At 37.3% G+C, this 18,378-nt stretch overlaps 1 protein-coding gene across 7 annotated transcripts in view; it reads right to left on the bottom strand.

Annotated features, from left to right (window-relative positions):
- NAV3 (neuron navigator 3) overlaps positions 1 to 18,378 on the bottom strand; it is a 506,339-nt gene that overhangs the window by 245,240 nt on the left and 242,721 nt on the right. For 4 of the 7 annotated variants that reach the window (XM_015628495.3, XM_015628497.3, XM_015628496.3 and 1 more), the window contains exon 1: positions 3,107 to 4,197. The exons of 1 other annotated variant lie outside the window; for it this stretch is intronic. In XM_015628495.3, coding sequence (XP_015483981.1) covers positions 3,107 to 3,349 — 243 coding nt within the window. In that variant the 5' untranslated portion in view covers positions 3,350 to 4,197. Of the gene's footprint in view, positions 1 to 3,106; positions 4,198 to 18,378 lie in introns of those variants that run through there. 2 more of the 7 variants (XM_015628502.3, XM_015628503.3) reach the window with 1 other exon arrangement.

The raw sequence follows: 18,378 nt of genomic DNA, 5'->3' as shown, positions 1-18,378 counted from the left end.
TTTAAACCTCAAACTTCATAATATCCATAAACAAGAAAACAACCAAGACTGCAAGTGCAACAAAATCACAGGAGATGAGAGAAACAGCAAGGGAAAAGAGAACTGATGTTTGCTGCTGGATTCCCAACCAGCCTTGGCCTTGTGAGAAAGCCAACACAAATGACAAAAACAATCAGGTTCGGTGAGAGTGAAGTTCATAGAGGAAACAGCTGGGTGGCAATGACCTACTGTATTGACATGCATAACCCAAATTTATTTTAGAATTCTTAGCACTTAATAGATAGCAACAGGATATGTCACAGTGACTACACATGTCAATCTAAGTGCCTTGCAGACAGGATGAGAAAACTTGTGACCCATAGTGCAACAAATGTAAAACACCAAAGCAAGCAATGCAAAAGGCACTGCTTTCAGCAGACAAGAGCCAAAGTTAACTAGATGATGAATTCATATGTTCCATTGTCTTTTGCAGATAGAGATCTGTATTTTTTCCCTCAAAAATCAGTGCTGCCTTATATGCAATGATATATGTAACATAAGCATAGAAGAAATATTTTCTTCAGATTTTACTCTGAGTTGGAAACTCAGGCTAGTTATTCACTACATTTTGGTTGAAAAACCTTTTATCTGACCATTTTTATAGTTACACAGCCCCAAGGTACATCATTGCATACAACAGTCACACAGAGATATCACAGGGATTAGTGTGTTTGCTAAAAAAAGATCTATTTGGATCAGCACTCACAAGTGGTCAAGCTTTGGGATGACATAACCTGTACTGGTACAGCACTTGTATCTGCTCAGCAAACCTGAAGAGACATTAACATCTCCATCAGATCTGTGCTTAGAACTACTGTTTAAATAACCTACACATACTTCTGAGCCTACCCAGGTGGCAGGGATCTCCATCACTGATGGAGAAATCAGCATTAATACTTTTAGGCTGATCCTTTGAAGCTTTCTAGTAACAAAAACATTAAAATAATGTCATTTTCATAAATACCCATCCACCTTACAGTCCAAACCCCTTTGGCAAAAAGATTTCATTAAACTTGCTTAAATGGTGAATAAAAGAGCGTGTTTCAAAAAATGTGCCAGGAAGAAAATTAAGTAAAGGGCTGCCACTAAGCTTTACTGGGAATGTTGAACTTAGAAAGGGGTAATACAGAAAGGCTTCAGAAATCAGTAACTTTTTGAATGTTCAGCACTTCTATAAATCCAGGTGGCTGCGGGAAGATTTCAGACCATCATGTGCACAGCCTGGTCTTACTCTTTTCATCTTTTAAAACTGCTCAGAAGCCTCCATGGAGAACATATATTGAGAAGGATGTCATGGCTGGTAGGTTGTTTTTGGGAAGTTGGTTTGCTTTTTGTTTTTTAAAAAAACAGTCTCTGAGATGACAGAGATGAAACCAATGAAATGGCAAATTGGTATCACAGTTTGTGTCCATCCAGGCTGTTACTTCACTCAGTAGAGGTTCAGCAGAGTTCAGGACCAGATGCCCTTGGAAGGCTGTGACTTCCAGTTGGTCTCACACTAATTACTAATAGCTCCCAAGTGGTTTAAATTTTGAAGGCAAGCTGCTTTATATCATTTTCCACACTTTTATAAGTAAACAAGAAACACTTCTCAGCCGCCAATGTAACCTTTTGGTTTTTTAATGGAAAATAGTATTTGCAAATCTAATTTACTTTTCATAGAATATCCATTAAGGAACACCATTAAAAACAAAGAAAGAATATTTTCTACTAAAAATAGGTAAACAAGAAGGAATAGCATTGTGTTGAAAAATTATTATCTTCAAACATATTATCTTCATACTTATGTTATAGAAATGGGCTGATCATCACCTGTGGTAATCAGGAGACGAACAGTTTACAGTATAGGATATCTGACACCACTAATGCATCCTCTCTGGGAGACAGGCAGATGTGACACAGAAAACTCCAAGGGAAAAGTTAAGTGGCATGACCAAAATCTCATGTGTAAATATGTGGCAAGGTTTAAAAAGGAAACCAAAGTTCAGAATCCCAGCCCTATGCTTTAACCACAAAAACCAACTTTCTTCACTAAAACGGAGTTAACCCAGTAGTTAAGAACAAAGAAAAACCATGTATATATATTATGTGTATCTTGCCACTGTAACAACTCTAATGACATTTAAGTGTTCTCAAACTAAGATACAATTAAAAATATATGTTTAATTCCAGGGTGGTAATCAGTTCCACAAACCAAGAGTACTAGAAAAGCAAGAGGAAGTAGCCTCACAGCTTGCTGAAGCTGTGCAAACCACACATGCAGCTGTAACGTTAGTGACTGAAAGATCTACAGAAATATATGCTGCTGACAAGAAGGGACTCAATACTCATGTACAAAGCATGAAAAATGTTCACAACTACAACAGAAAGCCTAGCTGAAAATCAAGCAGAAGTTTTGTTAAAAGTTAATTAGGACCCAAAAATAATCCCCTTACAAAAAGAAAAAATCCCTAAGCAGTCTGAAAAATATTGTGACATCCTACTTCAGACAATCCTTTTATTTTCAAATCATAATGAACTGGGGCTAGATAGAGGCTAGGAAGAAGCTATTTTACAGAAGAAAAAAGCACAAGTACTTTTCACTGAGAAGCTGTTTTTCTGGTTGAGCGGTTCTGCAGCAAGAATAGCCAGATCATTTGAAAATTGAAAAGAAAATCAATTGCATGTTTTTATTTTAAAAGAGCCTCCCTGTGGGAATAGGTGTGGGCGTGAGATCTCTTTTTAAATTTCATAATATAACACAAAGCTGCCAAGATTTTTTTTTTAAAATATTCTGTTTACTGGGTGCCAGAATGATTTTTCTCTCCTTATGATTCTACTGATCCTTATCGAAATTCATCTGTTAAGTGAATAACACTAACATTTAAAAAAAGAATATTTATTCAGACAGCAGCACTGAGCAAAACAAATTTTCAAGGCTGCTATGGGAGTTCAGTGATGACAGCAAAACTCTATTTTCTCATTTGCCCCCAAGTTCTGCATGCAGAAAGTTTGTATCAAACTTTTTTTCAAAGCAAATCAACATCTTTTTAAGAATTGAGTTCCACAGGTAAAGTTTCCAACTAACCTTGCTATCTTCGATCTCCTGGGTTTTTCCTTGAAGCATTTTCCTCTCTCCAAAATCACAGGTTGACTTTAAGGTGAGCTGACAAGAAAGCATCGAGCTCTCTGCCCCAGTAAGCTCCAAGGACTTTGGTGAGTACTTCTGTGAGCCGGCGGGGCCAAGGTTGGGTATCGGGAGGGCAGTGTGGACAGGCTTTGACCCTACGGCTGGCTGTCTCAGCTTGGAGGCAACCCCAAGCACAGGCATGGCTTCTATAAAAGTATCTTCTTTCTGCCAAAGAAAATGCTCCTGACCTCAGTCTGGTAGACTCCAGCTTCAGCAATTTCAGAACAAATGCTTTAAACAAAAGTAGCAGTCATCTTTTCGAAAAGTCTTAAAACAATAATGTTATGAGTTTCACAAGGCAGCAGAATTTTTCCTTCATGTCTCCCCTTCTCCCTCGCAGCCACTCACACACACTGCTCAGTGAGTCAGTGGCTCTGTAAGACTAAACGCTCCTTTGGGGCGTGAACTTTTCTTGAAGGTAACTGCCACAGAGCTGCCTGTCTGGGATTAAAGAACTCATAAATTCGCTTTCTCTTCTTCCTACAGCATTCCAGGTCTGTGCATTACGTGAATGAAGGATGGGAGAAAAGGAGAGAGAGAAGAGAGGAAACCTCCCCGTACTCCAACTGTCAAAACAGCTCAGAGACCACAACACTGGAAGCAGAGACCTCTTCCTGACTACATAAATAACCAGCCCACATCTTAAAAAAAAAACAAACCTCTTTTTTTTCTGGTTTTAAAAAAAAAGAAAAAAAGGGAACTGAGTAGTGGCCAAAGCAAACAGCTGTTGGACGAGTTTTCATCCCGGAAATAATCTCAGCAATGAAGCTGTTTGTCTGATTCCTGGCTATTTTTCACTGCTGACAACCATGAGCTACGGTGTTTCATTCTCTGCTCCTCCCGTGAAATCAAGCTAAAATCACGCAAGAGCGTGGCTAGAAACAGACTCTGAATCACACTGTGGGTAGTGTCTGTCTGTGCTATGAAAAATCCATACAAAAACACAGAGCAGGATTTAGGAGAATCGCGAGCATTGTTAGAAGATTTAGTCAATACAGCTTTCAGAGCTCTTTTTTTTTTTTTTTTTTTTTTCTTTCTTGGTGGTGGTGTTAACGTCATCTATTCAGTGTTAACACTTCCCTTTCTAAAAACATTGAAAGCTCCGTGAAGTCCATGTCTAACTCATCATTTCTGCTTGTTGCTCAGAGAAATATTCTTTCTGGCAACCTCAAATCCTTGCACATAGAAATACAAGTCAGGCAGGCAGAGCAGGCTCCAAAATGACTCATGATGGACAGTCTAAATTGTTGAGCAGCATAAACACCTAGAAGAACAACTGTAAATTCCTTTGAGATCCTGTAGCAGGGGAATCCCTTTTAAACAGACATGAGGAAAAAACCTGTGCGGAAACATCACACCATTCAACTCCTATGGGACTCTGTAACCCAGCATTATAGCCATGGGGATTTTTGTTATATTTTCCAAAACAAAACTTAAGATGACTTGACTTATTCTGCCTCAATATACTACACAATATTAACTACACCTTCCTTGAACAGTATGTACTATTACCACCACACATAAAAGCACAAGACAAAATAAGAGCCCTCTGGACTTTTATCTTCTCAAAACAAGGATGGCAAAAGTTTAAAAAAAAAAACACTGAAAAGAGAGCAAATGAGAAGCTTACAAAAAAGATCTTAAATCATGCATTAAAATTATTTTACAGAATAAATCTGTGATACTTGCAGTATTGTCCTCTATCATTCATTTACAAAGATAACACTGACAAAATAGATAAATTCAACTCTCTGTATTGACTTACAAACTATCCCATTCTTGTTTGTGATTTGTAGGAGTGAATTTGACCTGTTTTAGTAATCTCCTGAGTTTAGAAGAGAGAATACAGAGAATCAGCAAACACATTTCAGCATCCTCTGCCTTTTGGTGCCACCATTAACAATAGATGTAATGGGTTTTGTGCAAGAATGCACAGAGGTAGCTGCTCTGCATTTTAGACAAGCTCAGCCCACAGGGTCCATCAATTTGCTCCAAGGATTGGAATATTCTTGTTCACTGTGATATTTCAGATCTTCTGCAGAGCCAAGGGGAAGAAAGCTTCTTGTGTAGTCTGTATTTGCTCTCCAGCATTATAAAGTGCTGAGGCTGTGTAAGGAATTTTGATTTCTCAGGCACAACAGTTAATGGTTAATGCTTCAGAAAATGCACATATGCAAAGACTGAAGTGGACCACAGGAAAAGAGGGATTTATCTCTTGCAAGGTTTGAGAAGATGAAAATCCTCATGAGAACTGTTACCCAATGATCAAGACAAAGAATAAAATACAGCCATGAGACAGATACTTTCTTAAAAAAACTTGGCCAAAAAAATGTAATTGAACCTTATTACTTCCCGGGGTTATAATTTTACAAAGTAATGCATTTTAGTAATCTTGCTGATCTTCTTTTGAATATGAATGATGAGGTCATGATACCCACAGTCTCTTTTGCAACCCATTTTCCCAGCACAGGAACCCTGAAAGTAATAACTAAGCAAACTTACTAGGAGAGAGTCATCTGTAATACATAACCAACAGGATTTGGAAACAATGATGTGAGGCTGGTGTTACTGCTACCCTTTCAAAATAATTCTTCATTATATGTTGACTTTAAAGCTAGTACCAGGTCAGGGCCATCAACTTCAGAATGCCATAAACCTAGAATTTGTACAATGATAAATAACAGAAGTGCTTCCAGTCTATTGAAGATGCAAAGAAGACTATGCAAGATTCTTTGCAGAAATCATGAAAAATAGTGGAGGAAACAATTATACTCTGTAAATAAGAATGCAGCTACAAGCCTAGTATTCCTTTTCTTGTTTTCTCTAATTCTAAGCAAAAGATAAAAAAACAAGCACCTACTACTCTTAGAAATCACTTAGCTACAGTTTTTGTTTGAAAGGCCCTTGTGTACCTCATGGTGAATGTGGGTTTTATGAAGTCCACCTTGGGGGAAATAATATTTAACAACTAAGCTTCAGTACTGTTTTCCACACCAATAGGTAAGTACAGGTTAAAGCATCTGTGGACAACATACACAAACCATCACCAAATGCAGGTGCTGGTGAAATGGTCCTGCAGGCAGAAGGTGTCTGAAGATTCAGTAAGGGGAGGAATTGTGGGGAAGGGGAAAAGCTGGAAGCTGCAAAGGAGGGCACATTGTCAGCCATCAGGCTGACCATGTGAATTTGGTGGGATTTTCCTCAGTATCTCTGGAGTGGGAAGCGAAGTGACTGTCAAGGAGGGCAGACAGGGAGAACCCAAAGACAAAATGAGGATGATTTAGATATATGTGAATAATGTCCAAACAGAAAAAAAGGCTTTATCTATGAGACAATAGGGCTGGAGAAGGTGTACACTGTGGCTATAACCTGGACTTACATGAAGTCAAACACAACACCAGACTGTCTGGCGTGAGGGGCAGAAGTATTACAGTCAGGATAGAGAAAGCAGTGAGTAAAAAAATATGACTGACAGAAATAAGGAGCATATATATTCTCTTGGTTACATGAAACTGATATATCTAGAAAGGGACTTCAGAGAAACAGGTCAGGTTAAGCATTGTTCAGAGAAGAGTTGTAGGTATATAATTTGTCCTCTTAGACTTTAGGCATCCTCCAGCCAAGCAGGTAGGGAACATCACCTGGATTCAGGATTCAGGAGGATGAACAAAGATCATGACTGAAGTCCTAGGACAAGGGAAATGATGTGCAGGAAAGATTGGAGAGTTGTGAGGAAACTAGAAGAAAACTGAGATGTGGGAAAAAATAGAGGGTAACATTTCAAGTGGGATGCTAGATAAGAAGATAAAAGTGTAAAGAGCAACCAAAAAATGGGAAAACAGAGCAAAGATCAAAACAAAACCTTTAGTAGTTTTATCAGCAGTAGGGGCAGTTCCAGTGATATGTCAAAGGTAGGGCCATTGCTTTAGCTGATAAAATAGTGACAATCTGACTGTAAAGCATGGCTATGAAAGTGTCACACACCCAACATTTTTACAGAAATTAGAGATTATGTTAATGATCTGTACCTCAAAGTAAGACAGCATGTATGTATTCAGTATAATAGTCCCCACATCCTAAAAAAAGCTGTAATATTTATTTCCAATTGCAGAAGCAAACACTCCTGAAGTCTAAACCACTTCATAAAAAAGGTGTCAGTCACTTGTAATGTTATGGTGAATTTTTGTTCTAAGGACTGAACACACACTGTACTGTTCACAGCACAACACCCCAGCATATATTTCCTTTCCTTCATTGAGTCTGATACCAGTACAAGTCCCATGAAGGTTGCTCCCCTTCTGCACCCCCAGCCCTCAGACAAACTGTTCGTATGAACTGAGCAGACAGCTGGCAGTGTCTCCCAGAGCACAGGAAATATCAAGAGATGGGACACCTGCCTCAAAAGTGGAGCCAAGATATTTGTTTGCTCCTTCTGCTCTATGATCTTCAACAAGGAAACTGTTGCATGTGTACAGGGTCAAACAGGAAATGTCAGGGGTCCAGAGACTGCAGAGCTCTGTTCTGAGCTGTTTCCCCACTTCATCCCACTGGTGTAGCAGCTGTGTATAAAGATTACATGAGCCAGGCCAACTTCTGAGTGTGCTTGAATGTGCTGATACAGTCACATGATTTTGTGCTCACTGATTTCAGGTTGAGCAGAAAGTTTTCCCCGCTAGGGATGGACAACTCTTCAAAAAGCAACCAGTGGTTCTAAAATACTGAAGGTAACCTGAAATAATTTTATTTATTTATTTACTCCAGATAAAACTGGTTTAAAGTTTAATAATGCAAGTAAGATGCACAGCATAAGTCTGTTTGGTGTAACAAAATATGTTCAACCTGTCAAATACTGATGAGACAAATCCTTCAGCTCCAGCTCCTGTTCACAGCATAATTTTGTGGGCATTACTTCTGTTATTACAAAAAGCAGGTGAATACATCCGTCTTAAGGCAAGACATTTAACATGTATTTAATCCTATCTGCAAATATGTAATGCTACTGAGTAAACTGCTGTTGTTTTTCGTAACAGTTTCATATTCCAGAAGTTATATAATCCAAAGCCCGGTTACAGTCACAGAAAAAGGTGCATCCGGCTTCCTAAAGGAAATCCTTCTGCTTTGCCTGAATGTTTGGGGAAGTTTTTCAAAGAGGACAACTTTTAAATAAGGATATAGTTTTATTGTCTGAACAATCTGGCCATTCAAAACTCAGACAGGAGTTTAAGGGTTTGAATGCATTAGTGACCAGTGACCAGTGACAAAGTGACCAGTTCTTCTATAATTTTCATTCATACTGTACGTTTGCAACATCTTCCATCAGATGGTTTCAAACCTTTTTGTGTAATTTAGTACCATACCAGCTTGTGAAGTAGGTAAGGTATATTAAAATACTGTCAAGTGGAACCATTAGGCTAAATCACCTTCCCAGATCTATTTTTTTTTTAAAATTATAAACCTGTGTGGGTTAAAAATCAGTTATTTCTCTTTGTCGTCCACTCTATTTAATCATGATGTATTTGGCTTAAAGGAATTGAGATTAAATACTATAGGATTGGAAAACATAAACTAAAATTTTATAAGGATAAGAAAGAACCGACAGCAACTGAACACACTATGTAAGTATTTACATACTGATCTACTGGCTAGACCACACAGCCAGCTGGTAAAGCTTAATGAAAGGATCAGCTTTTCTCTTTGGGAGGTGGAAGAGGAAAAGGAAAAAAAAAAGACCAAAAACATAAAAAGGATAATCTATGTGTTCATTTCTAAGAAAATGACCCAAACAACAAATGCTGAAGACTTTCAAAGTTGATGTTAACTGCAGCTAACAAGGAAATACCCACAATCAGCATAAACTGGTCAGAAAGCTAACAGACATCCCAAGGATTGAAGAGCCAGCTTTTCTATCCTTTTTTCCTTGTCTAATTGGTTTCTCATTTATGAACTCTCTCCAGGACACAGTCATAGCAGGCACCCTGGCTTCTCCAGTATCCTTCTGGGCACTGGCAGGTATCTTTGCCTCTTTCCATTTCTGCTCTCCTCCCAATTTGTCTTTCTTTCTCTGAAAGGATTTCTGGCTTTGGATCCTGGTGAATTATGATTTCTACTGCTTGCCCTACATTTTCCTGTCTTAGAACACATGACAGAGACATGACTTCAGTGCTGCATTGTCAAAGAGCATTTCTCCCACATATCAGGGTAATTAAGAGCTTCAGCTCTTTGTAGGACAGCTGGAGGAATGTCTAAGGTAGACACGACAAAACCAGACATTTATAGAATGCATGATTAAGCTCTTAAGTGATAACATTACTTTCAGTGGAAGTGGTAAGGAACAGAATTCCTAGCCTGTTTTTAATAATGTTATTGATAAAAGTTTTGTTCCATTTGAAATCTTGACCAAAATTTAAATTATCTTGTGTTCCCCTCATAAATTCACTGCAATTACTACTATTTTCAATATGGGTTCCCCTGGAAAAGAATTTTCCCAATGCACATACACCCCAAAATTTTGATGGAATATTTCATGATGCTGTGGAGACTTTTAAAAGTCCTAATTGGATGAGAAGGAAATTGACAAGATTTGTGGTTAATCAAAACTGTTCTGACTCTTGATACTTAACTGTCAATTGTTCAGAACTTTCATCCAAAATTTCTTCAGAGAAATTTACTTGTTTTGCTTACTATGAAATTTCCTAACAAACTGTAAAAAATGACCCATAAAAAGAAATTGAGACTAAGCAGGAAGGAATCTGCTGATTATCTGCCATCGGGTGGCTGGCAGAGTGGCAAACCTATGCTTTCATCTGCAGGAAACTTTCCTCTTACGAGCACTGTGGATCTGATAGAGGGTTTCAAAATCACAGTTATATTGGCATTCACTTCAGCATTGCAGTGAAAAACCTCTACATAAGGTTCCCACTGGTCTATTAAAAAAAAAAGAAAAGTTACTGTAGAAAAATAGCTTAGAAACATCTGCTACAGTCATGATCAGACTCTTGGCCAAGTGCAGCAACAACAGTAAGAGACTTTGAAGTCAATCAGCTTTGCTATCACCACCAGATACCCCTGCAGTCAGTGGAAATTACTACACAGAGAGTTTAGGAGATATGAAGAAAACTTGCTCTGCCAAAAATGTATATAGACAGCAATGAAGAAAAGAATAATTTTTTTAACAATCATGAAAATTGTTAGGAGTGAAAGGTTAGCAATAGGTGTTAAAAAGAAAAAAAAAAAAAAAGACTATATTAATACTCAAAGAACACTTCATGAAAACAAAGATGGATATATTTTAAAGGATTAGCTTTGATATTTGACATTAAACAAGTGCAAGCTGCACTGCAGCTGGAGGAGCACTTCTGACTGACTCATGACCTACTGTCTGCTTCTTTCTTGCTTTGAGACTGTAATCACTCAATGCCAACTTGCATCCCCCACAGTTTATACCTACTACAGCTATACCATCTCTGCCCATGTGCTACCCCAGACCCTGATCTAAGTAGTAATTATTGCATAATATTTCTTGTTACTCCTCACTGCTTATTAGCATAGTGGAATGATCCCAGCAATGTTTTTGGTTTCCTGTTGGCCCTTTCAGATAGTCATCATAACTAATTTTGTTATCAAGTGACCCTTCCTCCAATGCCCATATTATTTTCATCTTCTGTAACCACATAAATATTTGATATTTATCCTACATTTCCTGTAATTTGCACTAATTCAGTGCAAGATTTCTGATGGCAAACATAACACCTCAACATAAGGTATGAAAAAACGTTGTTCTTGGTGAAGCATTACAAGATCACCATTATATCACCTTCCCTGACACAATTCCCATCAGAAAATCTGGCATTTACAGTGCTCTCATGCAGGGTGGAAGTACTGGTGAAGCACTACTCCCCATGGCAGTTCTAGGTTTGCAGCTTGACAGTATGGCCTTAAGGATCTTTTCCAACCTAAATAATTGCATGATCCCCATGTAGGCCCCATTGCTGCACACTTCCCTTGCACATCATCTCTTGCTAATGGCCAGAGGCACCATCCTGAGTGCTGGATCTTTTCTGTGATAGTACTTTCATTTCAGATCTCAAGTTGTTACATGAAGAATTGGTATTGTACCTTGAAGTCACTCTAAGGTTTTTGTTTTGTTTTCATAAATGGACATGCTCTTTTAACCATGTTTTTTTTGTGCAATTTTCCTGCTCTTATTGAGGAGTTATGATAACACTGTATGGAATCCACATTTTTCTACAGTGTTTCCTCACCAGGGCATATCACTACACTTACTGTGGTTTTCCTGCTCTTGTCTTGTGCTTGGCCATCTTGGAGCTCTGGCAGAGATGGTCACTCACCTCTACCTGCAAAATACTAAGCAGACAGGCTTTGTGTGTCAATGAATGAAAAACCTTGACCACGTATACTTGAGCTGTGGGTGCTCTTTTCTTTCAAATAAGAATTGGCCTAATGCACATACTAAAAATCGCAACCATCTGCTTCTATCTCCTGTTGGCCATATGTGAACGTTTCCTACAGTGAGCCTTGAAAGCCTGTGCCTTTCTCCATTCTGCTGTGATCAGAGCGCGCTCCAGGCCAACTTCTGAAACGGGTTCTGTGTGTCACTAGACTAAACCTTCCAGTTTTTTGATCAATAAGCATCAAGAAACTGCTGTTTTTCATTACCAAACATCTCCCTTCTATGCTAAAACATACACCTTGTGTCATCCCCACAAAAATCTGAGAGTAAATTACAGTAGGAGCTTTTTCCAGTCAGCAAACTGTATTCCCTCACCCCTACTCTGTCTATAGATGCATGATTTTATCTCTTGTGTGTATCTTTATGTACACATGAGTACACATGTTTAATATGTCAGACAGATATTAATACCCTTTGAGCAATTCACCTGGGTTGTTTTATCTTTTACAAAAAAAAAAAATAAATAGAAATCATCAAACCCTCAATAGCACACAGCTGTCAAAAATAACTTCAAATCCTGCAGATGTTAGATGCTTCCTTCCTGCTTCTCTGCATACTGGGGAGAAATATTATCTTACAGATGTGGCATGTTATTAAAAAAAAGAAAAATGGAAGATATGGTTATATATTGGTCTTACCTTCAAGGGCAAGAAAAGTGCTAGATGGGAGACAAATGATACAACTCCACTCCCAGCTTTCATCCATCAGCTGGGCTTTTAGAACTGACATATGCAACAAGCATTTGGCAGCCATAGAAGCAACATCAGCATTCACAAATTAAAAAATAAAACAGAAAGCCAAAATAATTTTTTTCCACCTATAATAACCCTAGGATGAGCTACAAAGAAAGCCCAGTTTTATCAAAACCAGAAGGGAGACTAAACTGGTTATCTAGCTGCAGCATCTAGCTAAACAGACACTGTTAGCTATAAATCAGCAAGAACCAAGTTAACAGCCACTAGTGAAAATGTCACTATTGGCATGTGCACCTTCAGTGGTGACAAAGGCAGAAACTATTATCTTCAGACAGAGATGCCTTCAGACAGAAAATATCTTCATTACGTGTTCATGCAGCATGACAGCCAACAACACAAAACTTTCCTGATAGATCCAGGAAGATTTTCTATGGGTACAAAACTGTGTGAGTCCCACTACTTCTCTAGGCCAAGTACAAGACATACAGTACAGTCTCTCCGTTTAGAAAATATATAATTAGATTTCATACATTATTTCTTTCTATTCCTTTATTATTTTTTTTTATTATATTCTCTTTGAAAGTTTTATTTTTCATTCCATTCCCCTCTCTGCACCCAGTGAGGGAATATTCTCCAGAATAAGAACAAGATGTGCAGGCAGTATTTTTATTTTCTTTTCAGAAACTATTATGGCACAGCATTACAGTTTCTGCAGTACAAACCACCTGAGCAACACTGGGATCTGTAACTAGCAGACTATTCAAAAATCTCCTCCAATAACTTGTCAAAAGATTCTAGTCTTCTCTGAAACCTACTTCAATTTAGGAAATTTCCAAATATCCCATTATTTTGGTATACCTTTACATTTTACTCATCTAAACTATAATCCAGGCACTTTTGTATTTTTGTATTTTTGTATTTTGTACTGCACTACTTCTTTTTATCCTTTTATGGAATTCCTTGACTCTAACATACCTGAGCCCTTTTATTCTGCCTTACATAATAAAGCTGAAGCAGTCCAATGCCTAATGCCATGTGGTGCTAATGCAAGGAGCAGGAGTCTACACTTGCTTGAATATATTAGCTAAAGATGGTGGAGGAGGAGGGGAAGAATAAAAGAGGGATACACAATATCCAGTCTGCTTTCTGACCTGGTAAAGGTTTCCTTCTGTGATTAGAGTTTGCATTCCAAGCTAGTTACATTCTGGCCAAATTGATTTTCCCACCCTTACATAACTGAACTCTGTTCTTCATTATATGGGTGTAAATCTGCAGCAAAAACTTTGAACTTCCAATGAGTAATTCTAGATTTATGCCAGAGTAATTGAGAGCAGAATGTAGCCTCTTAGTTGCTCATAGATATAATACTATTCAAGATTTCTATCCTCCAACACACTTGTGAACACTCAACTTTACCCTAGACCCCTTTTCTCTCCTTTAAGCTATTCTACAAATTGACACAATATTTGGAATTTTTAATACAAATAATATTTGGAAATATTTTACTTCCAAATCAAGGGAAAATGTAACTAAAAGTGTATGTATCAAGAGGAGCTTTTTTTTTTCCCTCAGAGAAAAGAAAGAACAATACAGAAGCATTTTTCTGTGCTGACACAGGCTGCATGCATGACTATCCAGCTCTTTTTCAAGTCTGCAGAACTGTTATTATTTATTTATCCCTAGACTGCTAATATTATTCAAAAACTTCCCTAAATCTGTATCTTTAAAACTGTTACACAACTATTTTGTAACAACTGAACTCATTCAAAATAAAAATTATTTCAATGAAGTGCACTTTCTATGTGTTAGGTAAACTTTATCCTTGGTATAAGTTTAATTAATTCCAGTGAGTTTTCTCCAGCAGGAAAGAATTTATTGTTTATATTACATGCCAACAATTTGCTAGATTTAACAAAATATGAATCTTCTTATGTTATAACTTCTGTTTAAAAATTTATCCCAGTAGGGGTTTTTTTGAAACAATTTTGCTGATAATGACACCCTTTGTTTGCTCTTCACAGAAGCCAGCAGGGTCTCAGAGATATTCTTGAGCGTGCTCAAGGCTTCAACCCACCCTGTTTGTTCACATAACACCAAAGTACCTGGAGCTCAGAAATTCTGACCTTGTCCAACTGTGACTAGAGAATTGCTTTTCTTTGATCTTTGATTTCAAGAATCCTACACTTTCCCCCTCCTTGAGGAAAGACAGTTGGTTTTAATTTAAAAAAAAAAAAACAACAAAACATTAAACAGGAGAATTTCCCAACAGGAAACAGAGTTAAAGTGAGCCAAACCTTGCCACCATACCTTTTGGATCATGCTCTCAGCAGGGTGTAAATATCCAGTCACTTTAAACTACAGCTTAGGCCACCTTAAATTCTCACTAATATCTGGATTTACAGTGTACAAATGAAATTAAAATCTTACAGAACAACTATTTCTCAAACATGGCTTCAAGCTAGGCTGTTGAAAGGCTAGAATTTTAAAGATCTCTACTTTAAAGGTCTCTGAGTAAGCAATTCTCACTGATTTCAATGAAAGGGAGAGGAAAAATCCATTCCTAATTACAGTGGTCTCAGGCAACCCAAGAACCAAGCCCAATTTCCACAAAAATCTTTCCACAGACAGAAATCTTTCCATAGACTTTGGTGGCCACATGTGCTAAATAGTTCTCACTCAAGGACTCTGAGGCTGGGATTATATTATTCACTTATGTAAATGAGTTCAAAGAAAATGTAGAAATTAGTGGGAATGGTAGAAACTTTATGACCATTAGGAGATTTGCTTAAATTGGCAGGCTAAACTATTCGGCATCACTTCTATAAACTCTTTGAAACAAATTTGGCTTAAGCAGAAGCTCTTCTGAACTGATTAAAAAACTTATCAAGGCTGGTTTTGAAGATTTATTCAAATTCTCCTATTCTACTGGCAGCCAAGTTGAAGTCAAAACTCAACTGTGATTGGAAAAAATCCTTTGAATGTCAGTGGGTTATGTAAAAGCTGAGACTTTTTGCCCAGAAGTAAATCTGTGAATGTTACATTGATAGTGCTAGTCTGAGAAGTCAGAAAAGGATTTAGAATCTGAAAGCCTCAGATGCTTTTTAAATTATTTTGAATCCATATAAATATATTGATTTCTTCTTTCTGGAGAGAAGTCACTGAGAGAAGCCATAGTTTTTTTGTAAAATGTCTATTCCCAAATGTCTTCCAGTTTCCAAGTCTCATGTCCTGGAGTTTTGACCCCAAAGGCAGGGTTCCCAGAGTCTTTTTGAAGTCTATTAGAAACCTTCCTTTAGCTATTAATTTTATACAGATGAGACTGTATAGTAATGGAAAGCAGTATCAAAACTCAGTAGTCTTTTTCTATTTCTTTTGAGATAAGAGTCATAACCACAGGACCTCAAGATCTGTATGGAGAACAAAAAAGCCTGTCCTCCCTTAGGGAATATAGTGGGTGAGAGACATCATCCAGATTTTACTTGTAAGACCTCAACATATGCCAGTCTGTTTGAAGAGATCTGAACTGTCAAATCAGGAAAACATCACAACTATAATGCTAAGGAAAATGTGAGTGATTATGATCTTACAGTCAGTAGAATTCAAAGGGAACAAAGTAGATATTCAGAAAAAGTATCCACTTGCAGGAAAAGCAAGAAGATATCCTATCACCATCCATCATTCATTCATCCACCCATGTATCTATCCACATCAAAAATACTGTGGGAGCCTGGCCACTTATTATTCTTATGTTCATTTTATTCATATACCTATCTATTGAAAAAGAAAACAGCACTGATGTATCCTTATGCTTACAGTAATGGGTATTTATGTAGAATCATGACCTGGATTCTACAGCAATTTCATCATTACCCATTCTACTGTCTTTCAACTGATCAATGTAGGAAAAAATCCATATCATTATGCATAGCCCATGACTGCATTTCAGTTAAAAAAATCCCATGATTTAAGCTTCTTTCTAATCCTTCTAGAGCCCTTAATTATATAGATTTGAAAATGTACCCTATAACTATTATGAGTTCAGCTTGAAATTAATACTTGGGCTTTTTTTCCCTCTTACAAAATTCCTACCTTACCATATTTTTTTTACTTTAAAGATTCTATACTAAATCCAAGTTTTATTAGCTCTTAAAGCTCTTAAAGAGTAGGAATGAGAGTCACCAGACACTTTTTTGTGCTTGCAGCTGAACCTGTTTTGAAACAATCTGCATTTATAGTTTGTTACATGTACAGATAAATAGCTGTAGTAAATGAGCAAATTTTAAATTTTCTTTCTCACATTAAATCAAAATGATGAGGTATAGATTAAAATACATGAGTTCAATTGTAGTGAGCAAAGCTAAAGCATACTAGAAGCCTGCATCTGTACACTAGGGTAATGAACTTCCTAAAGGTTTGATCCTGCAGCTCTAGCACATACTCATTTCTCATCACCACCATGAGTTCAATCATCACATGCAGACTACAAAGCCATATCCATTTCAAGTCATTAAGCAGAGCTTGCAAGTTTAGGCTGGTGGGAGTTGTGCAGATATAGGACAGTAGCTGGCTCTGAGGTTTTTGCTAATTTGTTCACCATCCTTTGAAGCACAAAAGCAGGAAAGAAAACCGCATGAAATATTAAATCATCCCACATTTCCAGGAAGGTTCTGAAACAATTAAATTACTACTCTGGTGTATAGATGTTAGTTGGTTCTCAAAGAAGGCCAGAAAAATTGTAATAGGAGTAATAAACTTTCTACTTACAACAGCAGAGTTTATGTTTGGGTGTTTTTCCCTGAGCAATAAAATACCTATTGAGCACTAAATAAATAACTGTAAAAGCACAGGCTGTTATATTTCAGGCAACAGTGATTTTATTAGGAAATTGATTTAGATATTCCTCCAACTTTGAAGACATACAGCCATCATAGATTTTGATCTGGACTGGGACTGGCAAAGAGAATTTATAAAAATGCGAGTAGACAGATGGCAATGAAAGAAAAAATGTTTCAACTCAGACTATATAAAATATATTAAGAAAATCCAAATTCCAGACTGAAAATTACTAACAGCAAATTATTCCTTCTTTACTTTTAAAAGCAGTCCTGCTTCTTGTCTGCAAATTACTTTGTTCTATTTCAAAATTATTCTTTCAAACTGACCTGTTTAAGTCACATTTTAAATCAGTAGTGATAAATTTCAGTGACTAATTACCTATAGAAAAGTACTGAAAAGCATACCTTTGCCACATTTCTTCCAAATATATTACTCTTAATTTTAAAAGTGTTTCACTTCACTGTTTTTTTATAAAAGGCATTTAAAATATATTAGATCAAACAAAATACTTTTCTCTCTGAAACAATTTAAAAATTTTTAAATAGAGTTGCACAGCTGTAAGGCAAAAGAAGAATAGCTGATGTTGGCGAGCAGCTGTTGTGCAACACGCCTGTTTTGCAAATGAATCATAATTGTGTCTCTTGAAACTTGTGCTCCCCCATCTGTCTGTTGTATCTGTTACAGAGAGGAACATGTCTCTATGAAATTATGAACTACATTTTGTATTATGTTAGAACACATGTCTAGTCTTGCCCAAAGCAAACCTATCGAATTCCTTGCCAGACAGCTGCCCTTCCTGCAAAAGATGCTTGACATCTTAGAGGAAGAACAACACTGAAAAACCATTGAAAGTGCAATTTGAAGCCTACTTCTTCAACTCTTAAGTCTACTTCATCTGTTTGACTGAAGTTATCCCACAGAATAGCTATTTAATGCTAGGCAGGGAGTCACTAGAACTGAGGAGACAACTTACTATGGAAAGGGAGCCTTTGACAAGACCAGTAGAAGTCATATTTAAGACTTGGTCTGTACTGAAAGAAAGGAATCACACAAGAGAGTAAGAGGATTAAAGAAGCAGAAAGGGTTTTGCCTGCTCTCAGACACATGCAAGCAGGAATTAATCTCATGCATCTTCATAGATCTATGTCCAAGCAAGCCAGCCTCAGCTG

The sequence above is a fragment of the Parus major genome, chromosome 1A (assembly GCF_001522545.3).
Source record: "Parus major isolate Abel chromosome 1A, Parus_major1.1, whole genome shotgun sequence".
Taxonomy (NCBI): Eukaryota; Metazoa; Chordata; class Aves; order Passeriformes; family Paridae; genus Parus; species Parus major.
This window is presented reverse-complemented; position numbering and strand designations above follow the sequence as displayed.